The sequence below is a fragment of the Equus asinus genome, chromosome 25 (genome assembly GCF_041296235.1).
Source record: "Equus asinus isolate D_3611 breed Donkey chromosome 25, EquAss-T2T_v2, whole genome shotgun sequence".
In the NCBI taxonomy this organism is placed as follows: Eukaryota; Metazoa; Chordata; class Mammalia; order Perissodactyla; family Equidae; genus Equus; species Equus asinus.
In genome coordinates this window covers 43,418,744-43,436,805 of record NC_091814.1, presented here as the reverse complement: position 1 = coordinate 43,436,805, position 18,062 = coordinate 43,418,744, and the positions used below count along the sequence as shown (strand labels likewise).

Sequence of the window (18,062 nt, the reverse complement as noted above, 5' to 3'; positions counted from 1 at the left end):
TCTTTATTGCTCCTCTCCAAATCCAGCTGTCTCCCATTAGCCTCGTTTACACCTGCACTCCTATTAACCATATGACCTACCTCTCGTCCTGATGCTGTTTCTTTATCCCTTCATTGCCAGATTTTTCAAATAGTAGTTTAAACTCTGTTTCCACTTCTTGGGCTCCCATTCTGAGCTGCCTCTTTCCCTCCTCCCAGGCCCATCTCCACACTTCCCTTCTCCTTACCCTGTCTCCATCCCTGCTATTAATATTAGTAGTAATTAGGGTAATTAGGGCATTAGTAGTAATAACAACCCTTCCTGGGGCATTTACAATAATAATAATGAAAATACAATGAAAACTACCAGTGATTAGTGCCCCATTAGTTATCTCTTATCTACAGAAAACAACTTCAAGGTAAATATTATTGCCCCCATTGTACAGATAAGAAAACTGATGCTCAGAAAGGTTGACTGACTTACCCAAAATCATACAGCTATAAGTGGCAGAATGCACATTCAAACCCAGATAAGTCTGACATAAGAGCCCTTGCTAATTCCTGGATTAACTATTGTCTTCAGCTTTTAGAACTCATGATCACCTAACATTTTCTATACTGTCTTAATTTACTTCCCTGATGTTTCTTCTCTGTGAATAAATATTGGCATGACCCCAGGCTCTGACCTAGGTCGTCTACTCATGTACGTGCAGGACAACAGAGGAAAAGTATCATACAACACTCAAGCTTCTTTTGACCAGCATTTTCTGTTTTATTTCTGGTACAGTGCTTGGTATAAAGAAGGTACAAAATAAATGGAAAGCAATATTATTTGGTCACTAAATTCTACCATATCTTTCAAGTATGTAATGCATCCCCTCCTTTCCTCCTTCTGTGGCTTTATCAGGCCCTTTGCTCTGTATTTTAAAAACTTCTATTCAACCTTCAAATACAATTTTTCTCTGAAAAAATTTCCATGGGTGTGTAGGCAGAATGCAGGGCCCTTTTCTGGGTGCACACAGCTCTTGGAACACAGCTCTGTGCTAAGAGTAATCATGCATACCATAATTATTTTATTGCTATCTCTCCTAATGTACTGTGAGTTCCTGAGATCTGGAAGAAATCTTTGGTTTTTTGAGTTATCTCCCCTTGTCCCCATTTCCCCATCCCCATTAATTTCTCACACAGTGTCTGCTGTAAGTCTTCAAAAATTCTTGTTAAATGATTAAAGCAAATGGAAAATTCAAGCTTCAGACATGGCACCAGGCAACTTGCCATGCCACTGTGTCACATACCAGCTCACTAACAGGTCCTTGGTATTTCTGTGCCCTAGAAACTTTCAACATCTACAGAGAAGGAAAAACTCATTCGATTCATTGGAGAAGACGAAAATGTTCATACCAAACCTCTGTTTGAAACAGATGTGTTGTCTTCCTGGGTATGTATCTGAAACCCAACCAGAAAGTTCAAAACTAGAGAAAAAAGCTAGGAAATTTAACATTATGTAAAAATGGTGTGGATCTAACATAACCTTTAGCTTCTCCAAAAGGATCAAGTGCTCCTAAGTAATATATTTTCCAGATTTTTTTTCTCCCAGCATCATCCCTGGAAAACTCTCATTTTTTCTGGGCTGGCCTGGTGGTGTAGTGGTTAAGTTCACACAGTCCACTTCAGCAGCCTGGGGTTCATGGGTTTGGATCTCTGGCGTGGACCAACACGCCAGTCATCAAGCCATGCAGTGGCAGAAGATTGGCACAGATTTTAGCTCAGGGCCAATCTTCTTCACCAAAAACAACTCTCGTTTATTTACCTTAACTCTACAAACCTTCTCATTCTCTTCTTTAAACCTCATTTTAAAATCAGCATCTCATCCTTTTCCTTAATTTAACAATATCTTGGTCAATATTTGAATTTATATTCATTCAGCAGACTCTACTGAGAATTGTGATAAGCACATACCTCCAACTACAGGGATTACTGGGAAATTAGAAAACTTTAGACAGCAGCTGTGGAAACTCAGCAGGAAAACAAATTTAAAATTCCTTCACAGAAAGTTCTAGAACCACGGTAGATTTAAATAAGCTCTAGATTGGTATCTCTCTCTATGCAGGATGCCATGACTGTAGGACTCTATGGGAGGGCTTCATCCCATTAATCTCCTGAAATGGTATGCAACATTTTGTGTGTATGTTCATACGCTGCATCTTCTTTGGGGGCAGAGAGAAAAATCCATAGGTTTCATCAAATTTCCCAACCCCAAAGTTAAGAATCATTTCACTGTTAGGGTTTTGATCCATCTGAGTAGACAGTGGTGTGTGTTGGGGTGGGGAGCTGTGCTGAGGGCAGTGGTGGATGGCAGCTAGATCACTAAGGTGAAGGTGTGGCCCAAAGTAGAGGCAGATTGCAGGGATATATGTCCAGGAAGGTTGTAGGAAATATGCTCCAACTCTAGTAGGAAAAATTGGGAGAAACCATGTGGAGAGTCAGACAGGAGCTACAAAACTGGGGTGAGAGTGGTGCATGGGTGTGGGGGGGTTGCAATCACATTCTCCCAAATAGTGCCTTTTTAACAAATTTTTGAAATAATATGTTCACCACCAATAGTCTAGTTTTTATCCATCACCATACATATTATGCCCCTTTATCCCTTTGCCCTCCCCCACCCCCCTCCCCTCTGGTAACCATTAATCTGTTCCCCTTATCCACATGTTTGTTTATCTGCCACATATGAGTGAAATCATACAGTGTTTGTCTTTCTCTGTCTGCTTATTTCACTTGGCATAATACCCTCAGGGTTCATCCATGTTGTCACAAATGGCACAATTTTGTCTTTTTTTATGGCTGAGTAGTATTCCATTGTATATTTATACCACATTTTCTTTATGCAATCATCAGTTGATGGGCACTTAGGTTGCTTCTACATCTTGGCTATTGTGAATAATGCTGTGATGAACATAGGGGTCCATAAATCTCTTGGAATTGTTGATTTCATGTTCTTTGGAAAAATACCCAGTAGTGGGATAGCTGGGTCATGTGGTATTTCTGTTTTTAATTTTTTGAGGAATCTCCATACTGTTTTCATAGAGACTGCACCAGTTTGCATTCCCACCAGCAGTCTATTTCCCTTTCCTCCACATCCTCTTCAACACTTGTTTCTTCCTTGTTAATTCTAGCCATTCTGATGGATGTAAGATGATATCTCATTGTAGTTTTGATTTGCATTTCCCTAATAATTAGTGATGTTGAACATCTTTTCATGTGCCTGTTAGCCATCTGTATATCTTCTTTGGAAAAATGTCTATTCAGATGCTATGCCGTTTTTTAGATCAGGTTGTTTTTTTGTTGTTGAGTTGTATGAATTCTTTATGTATAATGGAGATTAACCCCTTGTCAGATATATGATTTGCAAATATTTTCTCCCAGTTAGAGCATTGTATTTTCGTTTTGTTGATGGTTTCTTTTTGCCTTGCAGAAGCTTTTTAGCCTGATGTAATTCCATTTGTTTATTTTTTTCTTTTGTTTCCCTTGCCTGAGTAGGCATAGTATTCTACAAGATACTTCTAAGACCGATGTCGAAAAGTGTACTGCCTATATTTTCTTCTAGAAATTTTATGGTTTCAGGTCTTACATTCGAGTCTTTAATCCATTTTGAGTTAATTTTTGTGTATGGTATAAGATAATGGTCTACTTTCATTCTTTTGCATGTGTGTGTCCAGTTTTCCCAACACCGTTTATTGAAGAGACTTTCCTTTCTCCATTGTTAGTTCTTGGTTCCTTTGGTGAAGGTTGGCTGTACATAGATGTGTGGTTTTATTTCTGGGCTTTCGATTCTGTTCCATTGATCTGTGTGTCTGTTTTTGTGCCAGTACCATGCTGTTTTGATTACTATCACTTTGTAGTATATTTTGAAGTCAGGGATTGTGATGCCTCCAGCTTTATTCTTTTTCCTCAGGATTGCTTTGGTTATTCAGGGTCTTTACAGAAACTGACATATAGTGATATACACCTGAGATTTACACAATGTTATAAGCCAATATGACCTCAATAAAATAATTAAATAAAAATAATATGTTAATATATCAGTCAAGACAATGAAGCAAAGATGTAAGAGGAAGCAGTGTGAACACAGTGTCCTTCGACATGTACAAAAAAGAGAGATAAAGGGTAACACCGTTTTATCTGCTACCTGCAACCAGTCCCCCCCAAAGCCCTCTTGCCTCAGATTTGCTCCCCTGAGGTAAGAACGCTGCTCTGCCATCCAGGTTGGGCTGCAGGGTCAGTCCCTGGAGCTAGGCAGGAAGCAGACAGGAAAACAAGAGCCTATAGCCTGGGGCAAAACTGAGGGCGTGGTACATGTCTTTGATGATGTGGGGCTCCTGCTCTGGGATGCCACTATTCCATCTGATATAGTGTGGTGCCACACTAGCCCACCCGAGGACGATGTGGCCCAGAAAGTCCATCTCCAGGCCTTGAAAAGTTGTTGTTGCTGCTACTATAGATCTCCGAAGACTAAACTGTCTATGTTCTCACTGACCATACGGTCTGGGGAGTGGACCCAAATGCCTTTCAGGTGTACTATTACCTGCAAGCTCCTGGAGGTAAAGAAGAATCAGGTTCATCCTATGGCGTGGTGGCTGGAGCACTGCACTTGTGGAACGGGATCCCCAGGTGCTCAAACAAAAAGGGCCTAATTGTGCTAAGTGAGTGAAGACAAAGCTGATATTGGGGGATGTTGGTACCCAGAGAATGAAGATTCTATGAACCAGATTGTGAGGTCAGAGATCTGGGGTAGGAAGTGGAGCTGGGGGAAGCGCTCTCCTGATTCAGACTACACTGCGGGCTCGGGGGAGCAGGCTCCGTGCTCCTTCCATTTACAAAGATACTGGGGCTCCCTAAGGGTGCTTTAAGGTTTCAAAACTTTCACTGTAAGTTTTTCGTTTGCTTTTGTTTGCTTGTTTGTCTTCCTTTATTCTTTTTGATAGACACTCAGCCTCTGGTCCTAAGAACAAAAGCAACCATTTAGGAGGAATATAGGTCCAAGGCATCAGACCCATCGGGCAGCTGCACTCTCTCTTCCTGGTCTAGAAATACAACTCCTAGGAGGCAGCACATTTGATTGACACTGGAGAAGGAAGGAAGGGAGGGAGGGAAGGATAGGGAAGCAGAGACCTTGTGGTCTGCAGTATAACTTGTCATGTCCCTGGGAGCTGAGCGGTACAACAGGAGAGCTCAAGAGATAGCTGGATCCCGGGTTTCTGGTGAGACGTAGCTCCAGACCACTGGGAAGCCAGGCACCTGAGCGTGGAAAATTCCAGCTACTCCTAGTATCCCCTCCTGCAAGTGACTCCAGTATAGGATTTTCTGGGGGTTGAGACATGAGTGATATCTCAACAGGAGTGGTAGTAAGTCACCACCAGCCCGGGCAGGCTAAACCAGGGCCTTATTCATATTGTTACCTGATGCCCTAGTGTCCACCATAATGGGGTCTGGACCATCCATTATTCAAAACTCTCCTCAGTTAGCTGGGAGTTAGGGCTTTGTGGGAATTCCTGAGGCTTGTACTCAAAGCTGGAACCACGTACAAAATGCCACCTGCTGTGCCTGATACAGGCACAGCTACCCAATTCAGCACTGAGCCTGATTCACTGGTGAACTGAGTGATCCCATTAAGCAGCATTGACTTTGCCTCTGCCCTTCCTGGGGGAAGGCTGCTCTGCCTTCAAGTGCAGCTCAATTTAGTCAGTTCTCAGAACTCGTTGCACAGCACCCTTTGTGGCCCTCTCGGAGTCAGAATTATTCCAACATTGTCTCTGTAGGACAGGCAACCCGAGTTGTACCACATTTCAGCTGACTGGTGGAGATATGGGATGACTAAATTCAGCAAGCTCTCCCCGAGGCCACCAAAAGTGCTCAGAGCTGTAGTGGACGCTGGGCACTGCTACTTGGCCGTATGAGTAGGGTTGCCTACAGCTCAGCTACCCTAATAAGCAAGACGTTAGAAACAATCTCTGTCAGGCTCATCTTCAAACCATAGGTCCTGGCTATCTATAAAGAGTTGTAAGTGTATGAGGAAGATAGGAGAGTTTGCTGGGTCAGCCCTGAACTCCTTCGGAAGAGTGAGCAGGGGCCAGTCTTGGGAGATCAGCAGTATTTTTAACATAAGATTACATATTCTGTCCTTACCTCTGTCATTGGGCTGAAGGAGGCCCTTAGAGATCTGAGTTTTCCTCCCACAATACCATGTACCCCAGGCATAGGTATTAAGAGCAGTGATTAATTTACCCAGCAGTGATTAATTTATAACCGCAACAGGGGAGGGCCCTTGGAATTGATGGCTCCAGAAAATAAGTCCAAAGCTGACAGGGGCAGTATGTCCAGCTAGGAGTTCAGTGCTGAGAGTTTGATCCCAAGGAGCTGGGCCTGGAGCTCGATCCCCGCTGAGACAGTCCCAAACCAGAGATGTTAGTCCAATCCAAAGCCCATTGGTAGAGTCAGACCTCAGGAAGACCAAGCCCAAAACGCCAAAGGCAGAATTGGATTCGGACAGAGACTAGCTTGAAGCTACAGCAGATTGTCACAAACATGGAAGGTTCAATGCGACGCTTCCAAGAGCCATGTGGCCCATGTTTGTCTCTATGATACAGTGGGCGAAAGAGCATAAAAGCTGAAGGGAGGTTAGGAATATGAGAAGAGGGCCCAGTGCAGTCCTTGTGCTTAGCCTTGAGGCATCTGTATCAGCACACGGGTGACGCAGGGGAGGTTGCCCCCAGCATACATAGAGGATGCCATAATGCTGGGAGCCCAGCGTCCAGCCCTTTAGGCCCTACTGGAGGGTTTGAAATGGGCCACACAACATTAACCTATACTTGCCAGTGTCAAAAGAGAAGGACATTTGCTTCGCACATTTTAACTGAATATATATATCTATTGAATGAATGAGGAGAGAGTCAGAAGGCTCAAATGCTAACTACGGAGTACAGTCCTGGTTTACTTTGGTTCCTGCCCATAGTTAAAGTTATTTCGTACAGTTATAAACCATGTGTGGAATTCCATTCCAGAAGCCTCTGCTCTGAAAACCTTTCTTTTGGATTCAAAGAACAAATAAGTTAGTAGCGTGTGCTGTATAGACACAGCCGCATCACATGCTGCTGATGCGGGCTGAACAATGATAGCATTTGCTTTCCAAAGAAACTGTCCAAGAAGGAGAAGCAAAGCAGAAAGAGAAATATGTGACTGGGAAAATAGAAAGAGAGTAAAAGAGCGAGAGTAAAGGTGAAAATGTTTAACACAGTTTCTTTTCTCTGGTTTTCTTTTAGAAAAAGCTAGCATAATGCAATGGAGCGTGTGATTGAGAATGAAGAGGCCAAGGAAAGGGTTTTGCTTTAAACCGCGAGATCGTTCTGTGACTGTGGCAGGCTTCCTGCCCTCCTACAGCTCCCTTTCCGACTGTAATGGGGGGCTTACCTTTTACTTACCTCTGGTTAGGAAACAGGAAAAATGAGATTTTAAAAAGCATACAGTTCTGTGAAAATGTCATAATATTCATTTTTAAATATGCTTATAATTTTGTCTTGTAAGTTTCCTCTTTTACCTTCCTCTTATTTTGTTTTCTGGAATATAGGTTGAGTGAAAATAAATGAAAGAGGGTATTTTTTTTTCATATCTTCATTGCCTTGATATTTATTAAGTTTCCTAAGGACCTGAAAGGTCTTATTGGATTTTGCAATGTTTTATGCTTAGTGAAGTAAATTATTAATAAGATAAGTATAGTTGGTTTCCTCGATCTTTAACTACATTTATTAGAGAAACATCTTTGCCCTTCTATTTATTTTTTAAACCTTTTCTTCTTTCCCTGTTTCTTTTTGTTGATATTGTTTTCCCTGCTTCTTTACAACTCTAATCAAATTTATGTCCACGTGTACCATGAATAATTTGGAAGCTGGTATGCTATTTGGCCACAGGCAATCTCTATTATTTTTGGTGTTAAGAATGTGCTTAATCACCTACTATATAAATATGGGTAGTAGAAAAAAATATTCTGAACAGCTTGGTCTAGAACATGCTGAAGAGGAAGAATGTTAGCTGTTGGGACTCTCAGTTCATTCATAGTGCATATTTCCTTTGTCAGAGAGAATCAGCTAATCAAGGCACATTGGCCCAAAAGTATATTGAAGCAATGGCTATAATTGAACGCACACAGGAGAAGTTAATGTAAGTATGAGGCACCACAATGGTTAGAAGATGAAGATTGCTGGCCAGGAGGTTTGGCTGAGAAATCCACGCTTCTTGGCTGAGCTTTGGTTCTCCTCCTTCCTTCGTCCTCACTAGAGGGATGGGTATCTCCAAATCTTTTGCTAGAGGCAGTGAACTACACTGCTCGAGTAGGAACATCCGTCTTCACCCACAGTGGAGGTGGAGGAAGTCAAAGTGTGTGTGTGTGTAGGGGGATGGGGTGTTGGGAGTGATCCCATTCAGTATGTGTCTGAGAGATGAACTAGAGAAATAAATGGAGCTGGGAGAAACAACTGTGTGCACGAAAGAATGTTATTACATTACCCAAAGAGTGGGAAGGACGATGTAGTTAAAATGGCTGAGAATGCCAAGAGAAGAGCATAACATATGGACATGAAACACGTGCTCTAGTGATTAAGAAGCACATCTCAGACTGGTTTTCTTGATCGCAAAATCCTGTTTTAAAGGGCGCTGGGAAAGAAGGGACACTATTGGATTGAGTTTGTTGGTCACATCAACGAAGAGAAGCCAAAATTAACTACTGAAAAGAGGTTCCTTGGCTATTGATGGAGAGTTCCATATCCTCAAACGTCAGATTTCACTAAGAAATGATAATATGTTGTATTCTTAAGTCAATTAATTAAAAATAAATCAATTCTTAAAGCATAACTGCAACTCTGACATTACCATCCAGAGTAGCTCCCAGGCCTCCAATTTTTGGTTAATCATTGATGCTGCTGCTTCCCTTATTTGAACCCTTGAGACACATTCATCGAATCCCACTGCCTTTTTTAGACAATGAGTTTCTATATATGAAAGATACTTTTTTGAACCTTTCCATTTTGTTGTGTTTCTCTGGACTTTGTCCACATCAGAGAGGTTGAAAGCAGAGCCAGACAAGCAGAGGAGAAGTTTGAGGACGTAAATGAGACACTTCATTATACCCTCATAAGAAATAAAGAACTGGAGAAAGAACTAGAAGAAATGTTGATAAAGTCTAGAGAGAAGGAGTCTGAAAGAGGAGAAGAAGAAGAAAATGAAGGAGAAAGAGAAGAAGAAGAAGAAAAAGAAGAAGAAGAAGAAATGAGACCACTAGAAAGTTCCTCAAAATCTTTGAAGAAAAGTGAGCCTTGCTTTCTCATTTTGCTTTATTTAGGTTGTATTTATGAAAGAAAACTTGATTGGGTCACAAATATTTTAGAAGAGTATCAAGATCTTTAGTGTTGGTCTACTAATTCATCCTTCTCACAGGAATGCATATACACTTAACTACATAACTATCTTATTCACATAACTCACAAAAAGGAAAAGCAAATGACTAACAACTGTAGACTAGTAAACTAATATAAGATACAATTTTTACTTATAAAACTGGCAAAGATTTTTAAAAACAAAAGAATACAATGCTGGTCAGAAGGAGCAAAGTAGTTAGCTTTACAGATAATATTTGTGGATGGACAGACAGATAGCCCTTTCAAAAAATAATTTGAGAGTACAAATGGATATGCCTTAAGAATATGCATATACTTTGACCTAATAATTTCACTCTTGAGAATCTAGTCTAAGGAAATAATACTACATACAGAAAAAAAATTAATGCACAAAGATGTTCAGTGTATCACTGTATATAATAGGAAAAAATAGAAACAACCTACCTCTCCAATCCTGGAAGAAAGATTAAATAAATTACGCTATATTAATATACCTGAATATCATGCAACTATGGAAATGGGGTTTATGAGAAATTTGTAATGACATGGGAAATTCTTATGTTAAAGTATCAAATGCAAGAAACAGGATGTGAAACAATTTTTTAAAGCTGGAAAAAAAGACCAGAAAGAAATACGCCCAAATATTGGCATTGTCTCTGGTTATGGAGGTTCATGGGGGAATTTTGTCTTTATTTTTTGGTACTTGTTGGGTTTTTCTATGATGAAAACAATGTCCTTTATTCTACAGGAAAAGGAAAGTAACTCTCTATTTTCTTATCTCCAATTAGTGCTGTAATATGCCCGCAAGCGGTTGTCAGTATCCCCAGAACTGGAGGCTATTTTTTGATTTTTGCTTTCATCTTCAACCTGGGGTCTGTTCCCAGGACAACTCCTGGTGCAAAGGATAGTACTGGGAAGATATCTACTCTCTGTCTTTCTTTGTCACCCCTATCTCTACCTATGGCCCCAGCAAAGGCAGTAAGTTAGCCAGTCCCTCACAGTCTCTGGGCCCAGGTATGGTATACCAACACTGTTTAGAGGAAGAGTCTGAGCCCATTTTCTCTCCTTCTGTTAACTCTGAACTGGTACAATATTAATTATTCCAAGTGTGACGATCTCTTAGCTTTAGGTTTGAATATGTGTGAGATAGTTTTCATGAATTAAAAAATTTCAGGGCCAGCCCAGTGGCGCAGTGGTTAAGTGCGCATGTTCCACTTCAGCGGCCCGGAGTTCGCTGGTCCGGATCCCAGGTGTGGACCTACGCACCTCTTGTCAAGCCATGCTGTGGCAGGCCTCCCACATATAAAGTAGAGGAAGAGGAGTACGGATGGCTCAGGGCCAGTCTTCCTCAGCAAAAAGAGGAGGATTTGTGGCAGATGTTAGCTCAGGGCTGATCTTCCTCAAAAAAAAAAAAAAGAAAAAAATTCATCTTCTCATATTGTGATGCAATTTTATCCTGATCATTTGAAAACTGGACTTTTTCCAGATTACAGAAAAATAAATATGCAAACCATACAAAAGGCCTATGTGTTAAACCTGAAGGCTACCTGAATATGGAATGAGTGAGTTTAGTTTCATCCATTTCCATCAAGGTCTTGAGGATTAGATTAAATTCAGAATAAAAAAGTTTTAATAGTTTTAGGTAGAGGATAACTATACACAGTTAGTCCCTCACCTGCAAATCATAACCTACACAAACAGAGTCATCCTCCCCCCTCCTGGTAGGCCCGTCAGTGTCATTGCCAGGGCCCTCAAAGGTGGAGGATGAGAAGCTTTGCAAAGCGTAGGGGAATTGGCTCCTAAGTGAGGCAATCCCCATGGCATGGAGGTGACCGGACTTTTTTCTCTGGAAAATCCGTAAGTTAGACATTCCTTAGGGTTAGCAGGCAGCTCCTTTAAAACGTGCAGATGCCTCTGGAACTGTGTGACGCTCATAAGGCATATACAGTGTCATGTGTGGATGAGTTAGTGCAGTGAGATGACTTTTCCCCTGAGAGCTGTGCAGTGAAGGGCTGGAAAAACATACATGATAAACAAAGGAGCCTTGTAAACGCTGAGTAAACAGAAGATCTGGAGGAGTAAGGAGATGTTTATTTTTGTTTTATGTCAATATTTTTAATAATTAGCAAATCATCACACTCTAAGCTGTGAATAAAGAAAGGAATCGAGAGGGGAGTTTACAAAGATGAATATGACTGAGTCTCTGATCTCAGCGAGGCCCGTGATTAGGACTGGGGAGATACACTAATAGCAAGACAAGGTGTTAACAAGGTGACCAAAGGTGGGATGGAGGTGGCAGTAGCCAGTCAGAAGGATTCAAATTGAGAAGCTTGGTGTCATGGAGCAACCCAGGAGAGCAGACTGGATGGCAGAAGGGCTCCTGCACCCATCCCAAAGGTGGGCTTGATGGGGTCTATGCACCGGCGACTAGAGAGAGGGACCAGGAGACAGACAGGGCTGTAGGCATGGATGTGGGAGGATCCCGGATACCAGCTCTATTTGAATTTTTTTTCACCAAGCTTGGGGGTATATATAAGAAAGAATGAGGAAATGTTCTTCTTTTTCTTCTCCCCTTCACTACACATCCCTGTTTTCCAGGACCCAGAACTCAGGCACTTAACTGACTACACTTAAACTTTGGGAAAATGTTTTCTGAATCCCAATAACCAATTTAGAGTCAAATTTTGGGCACATAGTCTGTTTGTAGCTTGGGGATTACTCAGGCGGAACAAAATTTTAAAAATGCTTTGTAAGGTTAAAAGTCCTTAGTAAATATAAGATGTTGTTCCTACAATAATTGCTTTTGTCTCTTCAGAGTTACAGAACAAAGAGGGTGCTCCCAACACTAAATCCAGAACCCAGACTAAATCCAGCCAGAAGAGCAAACCCAAGCAGCAGCCATAGGGCGCTGGGCTTCCCCGTGGCTCCTCGCTGAACCCACCCCAGATACCTCTGTGCTGTTGAGTCTACCACGTGCCTCGACTGGAGGGAGTCCCTTTGCAACAGCTACTGGAAAAGCCACGACATAGACCCCAAGAACATTTTCTCTTTAAAAGTCACGTAATGGCTGTAGGGAATCAGCACATTATATTTCCCAGATTAAAAATAGCTTGTGCGGAAGTTGGCTGGCCTCTTCAATTGGTTTCCTAACAGAGATCTGTGAAAAGTGTCAATTTCTGTCAAGAAAATAATTCTCTTTGAAGACTTTGAACTCTGCGGAGAAGAGTGGCAAATAAAAAGCAGTATTTTTTCAGTTTAAAAGAGAGGATCCTGATAATGTACTTAGATTTCTGCAGCATTTTTAGATTTCTTATGATTTCAGGCATCCTTATGATTAATCTGATCTTCACAATAATCATACAAAGTAGGTGGAGGAGATACTGTTATCCCCATTGCTCAGAAGATGAAACTGAGGCCCAAAATGGTTATAAGGCTCCCCAAGGTCATAGAGCTGATGGGCATCAGAGCCCCCAGCTTGCTGGACCCATGTCTGGATTGTTTGCCAGGAGCAATGAGCCACCAGGCCATTGCTCAGATGGTTTCCTTCACAGGGGCCGGTGTTGCTGAAGATTCACCCAAAATGTCCATTCTTTGCTTTTATTGCCTCGTTTGTCAGCTCCATTCACAACCCTGGATCCATCTAGGCACTAGAGATGACCTAACCTGCAAAAATAAGTTTCAAATGACAAATGGACGTTCCAAGCAGTCGCCCAGCAAAGTCTCCCTCCTGCCTCATTGTTCCTGGCTCGCTCACTTTTGCCCTTATCTGTCCGGCTCCAAACACTCATGGTGAGATTTCTGCACCTGCTTTGGCTCCACATGTTTGGTGTTCCTTTGGATTTATCTCTTGGAATTTTAGACCTCTGCCTGCTCCTTAAGCCTCAGAAACCCCCTGACTCCAGAGCCGCCAGCCTTATTTAAGCAAAATCCCTGGCTAGGCCTACCCCTGGCCATCATCAAAGTGTGTGTGGGATGGGTTTCAAAAATGCTTAGAGTCTCCCCAAGCCTGCTGGATGACTCTAATTCTGGGGGAAGAAAACATGAAATTCTTCACAGAGCTGGCTGTGCTCGTGGCCCAGCTGAAAGCCAAAGCTGAGGCTATTGGCTCCCTCTCGGTTCCCACCTGCTGGGGCATAGCTAGCCCTACTCTTTCGCCTTCCCCAAGAGATCCTTGGATGATCCTAGCAAATTTGGGGAACTTTTGGTGGGACTTCATAATACTTTTTTATTAATTTCCCACTTCGCTGGAATGAGTGGTCATTTCCATATAAATCAGCAGCCCTCATCTCTGAAAATGAGAGCCTTGCCCCTCAGAATTTGTCGAAGGCCATGTCCATTCCATTGGGTGGAAGATTTGGTCTCTAAATGCCAGAGTTATGCCTGCTGCCACTACAATTAGAACGAGATGTTTGGTACCATGAACCCACCAAACATTAGTTTGGGTGGTTTGGTTGTGAGCCACAGAAACCCACTCTTGCAAACACAAGTGAAAGGATAATTTATTGAAAGCATGTTGGGGAGTTAAGGGGATTGAAGGGAAGTCTTAAAGAACCAGGCTAGGAACAGACAGGACTAGGCAGTTTTAGATTTCAGGAGCAAGAAGTGCTTCACCATCTCATTCAGTTGCTACTGTCAAACAAACTCCAATCATTTCTTCCATCCTTACATTATTCTGCCAGAGTCTTAAAGCCTCAAGAGGGAGAGAGACTACCCTGTGGTCACATACCACCCCGTGGATGTACATGGGATGGTAAAAGGACTTCAGGGATCTCTCTAGCATCCTTAAAGGGAAGGAAGGACACCTTGCTCTACTGTTTCACTAGGATGAAACAGTATAGGGAAAGGAAGTGCCCAAAGAAAATCAGGGTTGTGGTAGGAGGCATAATGAGTGTTAGGTGGTTAAAAAAAAGTGCACTACAGGGACGGCAACTGCACTGCTGCTCCCTGGAAGCGTGGGCAGCTCCACGTTCCCAAATAGCTGATTTATTTTAGATAGTCCTTGAGACCCTGGCACACCTTCTCAGGGTGATCCTGAGGTGCTCTCCCAAGTAGAGTGGAGGGAGGAGCTCTTGCTGCTCATCTCTGGCAGTCATGCTGCCCGGTGAGGCTGTTGTGTTTGAACTAAAGGAGACCAGCTACTCTGTGCTCAGCTGTCCAGACAAAGCCATGCTGACCTCATCTCCAGAAAGCTGGTCTGGCCTTGTAGTAGAGGAAACTGGATGGGCCCCATCATACTCCTCTATGTCCCAACTCCCAATCACAGTGGTGATGTGTTCCTTGTCCCTGGGGAGCTGAGGTGGTAGTGTTTCAAGGTGCATACCATAGTGTGCTCAAGGACCTTAGGAAGTCTGGTCAGCAAGCCCTCGTCCACCAGGCCTGGCTCTTCACCACACACCCAGACCTACTCCATGCATGTGGGCACCATGCAATTCTCTTCCAAGAGATCTGGTTCCAGACTATAGTCCTACTGATTTGACTGTGATCAGGTCACCTGTCAGGTATTCTCTACACATTGACTGGGCTTTCCTCTTGTTCTTGGCCTTTCCTAGCTGGAGAATGACTCAGACATTACCCGAGTAGCCTGCACTTTGCATTTCACTTTCAAATACTGCTAGGAATTCTGCTTGCAGACCCCAAAGCTCTAGAGCACTGTCTGCCCCCTTTTGGAATTCCAGATAAGTGAGCCACCTACCAGCAAGTATTCTCCTACAGGAAGGAGGGGAGTTTCTCTAAAATTAGGAGTATAACTGCTGTAGCCCTGCTGCCTAGGAACTGCATGCCTGCAAAATGGGAGTGCTTGCTCTCTGAGCCCGAGGCTGAGGCCCTCCATAGCCATGTTGATATGAAGCAGTGCCTAGAGGTCATCAGGACTTCCATCTCTGCCTCAGAAAAATGGAGAGTTCATTTTAGCCAAGTCTACCACAGCCTCAAGACATCTGCTATTCAGGATTGCTGAGCAAGTCCACTAATCCCCCTGACCTCAAAGACAGACTGTAGAGTGCCAGGTTTCAAGAAGTGGGACTTCCTGCTCGGTGCAACTTGTCTAAGCTGGTGCATCTAAGAGCAAGACTGACGAAGGCCGGCGTCCAGGGCTTCCTTGCAATCCCAGTATACAGTGGTGCTGTTTGGCCTGGGAAGTGTCCCTTTTGTTCTCGAATGGCTGGTGAAAGGACTCCTGCACAACTTTCTGGATTGCAGTGGCTTCTGTTTGTTTGGAGAGCATCCTCTTGCATTTGCAGGGCTTGGGCCCCACGAGCCCCTGATCTGGCAGAGGTGTACTTTAGACTACCCTTAGCCAGCTGTGAGAAACACTTTCAGAAGTCTGAAGATAAAATTAATCGTTCCTATGATCTGTCTCGCTAAGGTACACTGCTTTTTCGTAGACAAGATATCCCCAAACCAGATGTCCAACAGATCCTGGAGTTTACAAGGTACCACTGTCTAGTCTCAGCATAGCAGCCAGAGCAAGCCTGGTACAACATAACGTTACACTCGCTAATCCATCCCCCATTTTCCACTCTGGCCACCCAAATAGTCAAACCTGGGCAGGAAAGAAAGAGGAGTTTGTCTGATTTCTGGCTGTAAATATTGCTCACCAGGAGAAGAAATTCGTCTGTCTTGCTTTTGCTTTATTATCATCCAAAGAGCTGTACACCTTTAAGACAAATGCTTGAAATATCGTCATGGGGTTCTAACACAGGAGACCCCATGTGCAAATTCTTCAGCTGGTTCTGTCCAAGGACAACCACCCTGGGGGCAGGAACTACTGGCCATCAGGGCTATCTTTGAAGGATGGGGGCAACCTGTGTAGGGGGCCAGGCTCCTATGTGGATGCAGCCTGATCACTGTCATTTAGAACTTCTGGGGTAAAACCAGAGAAACAATAATAGTCACCCATTTATTGAGCATTTACCTTGTGTAAGCACTGTGCTAAGCATTTCACATGCTATCCATTTAATCACAACAACTATTTGAGGTGGGTTCTATTTTATCCCCATTCATATTGGGGTAAGTAGCATGTCCGAGGTTAAACATCTAGTGAGCAATGGAGTCTGGATCAAATCTGGCATGTCTGACAGCAGAGCCTAAGCACTCAGTTACAGTACTAGATAGCCTCTCCAAGCTCAGAAGAAGCTGAAAGTGCAGTTTATCCCTCTTTCAAAGAATTTGACTTCCACATTGTCTACTTATTGCTCAGCTCAACTACTGAGCAAATGCACTGACACACAAGTCAAAATTCGAGAGGATATCAGAACCTTATAGTCCCAATAGACTCTGCCAAAGAATGCGGTAGCAGCCAGGAGCAATCTACTGGGGAGGAGCATGCTTAGCCATCCAGACATGACCCCCGAGGATATGGAATGCAGAGGCATTGGCAGAATGACCTGCTGGGCCTCCCACACATAGCACAGTCCAAACTGCAGAGCTCCGGCCCTACCCTGATACTTCTGGTGAGCCAGAGTGGCCCTTGAAGTTCTAAGGTGGGCCTGCAAAGCCTCCTTAGGATGACCTCTTTCTGGTTATTTCAAGTCCAGCAACCTGCAGTACACCAGCCCTTAAGTGACATGCCTGCACAATAAATGACAGACCAAAGAGCCAATGTCATTCCCCAAGTGCCCTGGAATACCATTGTCATAGAATTTGTCATAGACTTGTCCCAGTCTCCCGCCATGTTGTTTTGGTCATGGTGGACTCCAACATCAAATTGGAACATGTTTTATCAGCTTACTGCCTGCAATAGGCTGACTGTATCTCCCTAAAATTCATATGTTGAGACCCTAACCTCTAATGTGATGGCATTAGGATGTGGGGCCTTTGGTAGGTGATTAGATTATGAGGAGGAGCCCCATGAATGGGATTAGTGCCCTTATAGAAGAGACCCCAGAGAGCTCCCTTCCCCCTTATCCCATGTCAGGACACAGCGAGAAGATGGCTGTCTCTGAATCAGGAAGTGCAGCCTTACCAGATGCCAAATCTGCTGGCATCTTGATCTTGGACTTCCCAGCCTCCAGCACTGTGAGAAATAAGTTTCTGTTGTTTATAAGCCACCCAGTCTATGGTATGCTGTTATAGCAGCCCAAACTGACTAGGATACTGCCCCTCTATTAATATTAAAATAAATTTCCAGAGAAAAACTGTTCCCTAGTATGTATCTTAGCTTTGGATTACACGGTCCAGCTTGTCCTCTACCCATCATTTCAAGGTCAGTTCCCAGGTGGAATGCAGCACCTGGGTCTCAAGAGACTTCTGCTGCTGGGACCTTGCAAACAGCACTATCAGCTTACTTAGCTAGTCTCTGAAGAATTTGCCTTTGACTATTCACTATACTTTTTCACCCAGAACACAGTTTCATAGCAACTTCTCCCCATTATTTCCTTCCCATCAAGCCCTCTCACCCCAACAGCTGGTTAGTACCTGAAGATACCATAGGCCACTCAAGCAGACCTGGAAGGTACCCCCCAACAAGCTAATGAGAAATTTAAATGTTGACTAGAGCTAGACATCAGAGGAGAATAACCAGTGGGTAATATCATAGGCACTCCCCAGATATATAGGCACATCTGCCTTGACAAAAACAAAAAAACAACAAAACCATGCAACGTGGAATTATTAAGGGTCATAAAAACCATCATTACATTAT

General features: G+C 43.2%; 1 protein-coding gene across 2 annotated transcripts in view; it reads left to right on the top strand.

The window, feature by feature from the left end:
• Window positions 1–12,539, top strand: part of AXDND1 (axonemal dynein light chain domain containing 1) — a 79,467-nt gene extending 66,928 nt beyond the window's left edge. Inside the window, exons 23-26 of one of the 2 annotated variants that reach the window (XM_070497598.1) lie at window positions 1,312–1,416; window positions 8,107–8,189; window positions 9,086–9,333; window positions 12,237–12,539. In XM_070497598.1, coding sequence (XP_070353699.1) covers window positions 1,312–1,416; window positions 8,107–8,189; window positions 9,086–9,333; window positions 12,237–12,325 — 525 coding nt within the window. In that variant the 3' untranslated portion in view covers window positions 12,326–12,539. The remainder of the gene's footprint in view (window positions 1–1,311; window positions 1,417–8,106; window positions 8,190–9,085; window positions 9,334–12,236) is intronic. The other variant, XM_070497599.1, reaches the window with a different exon arrangement.
• The last annotated feature ends 5,523 nt before the right edge of the window (window positions 12,540–18,062 follow it).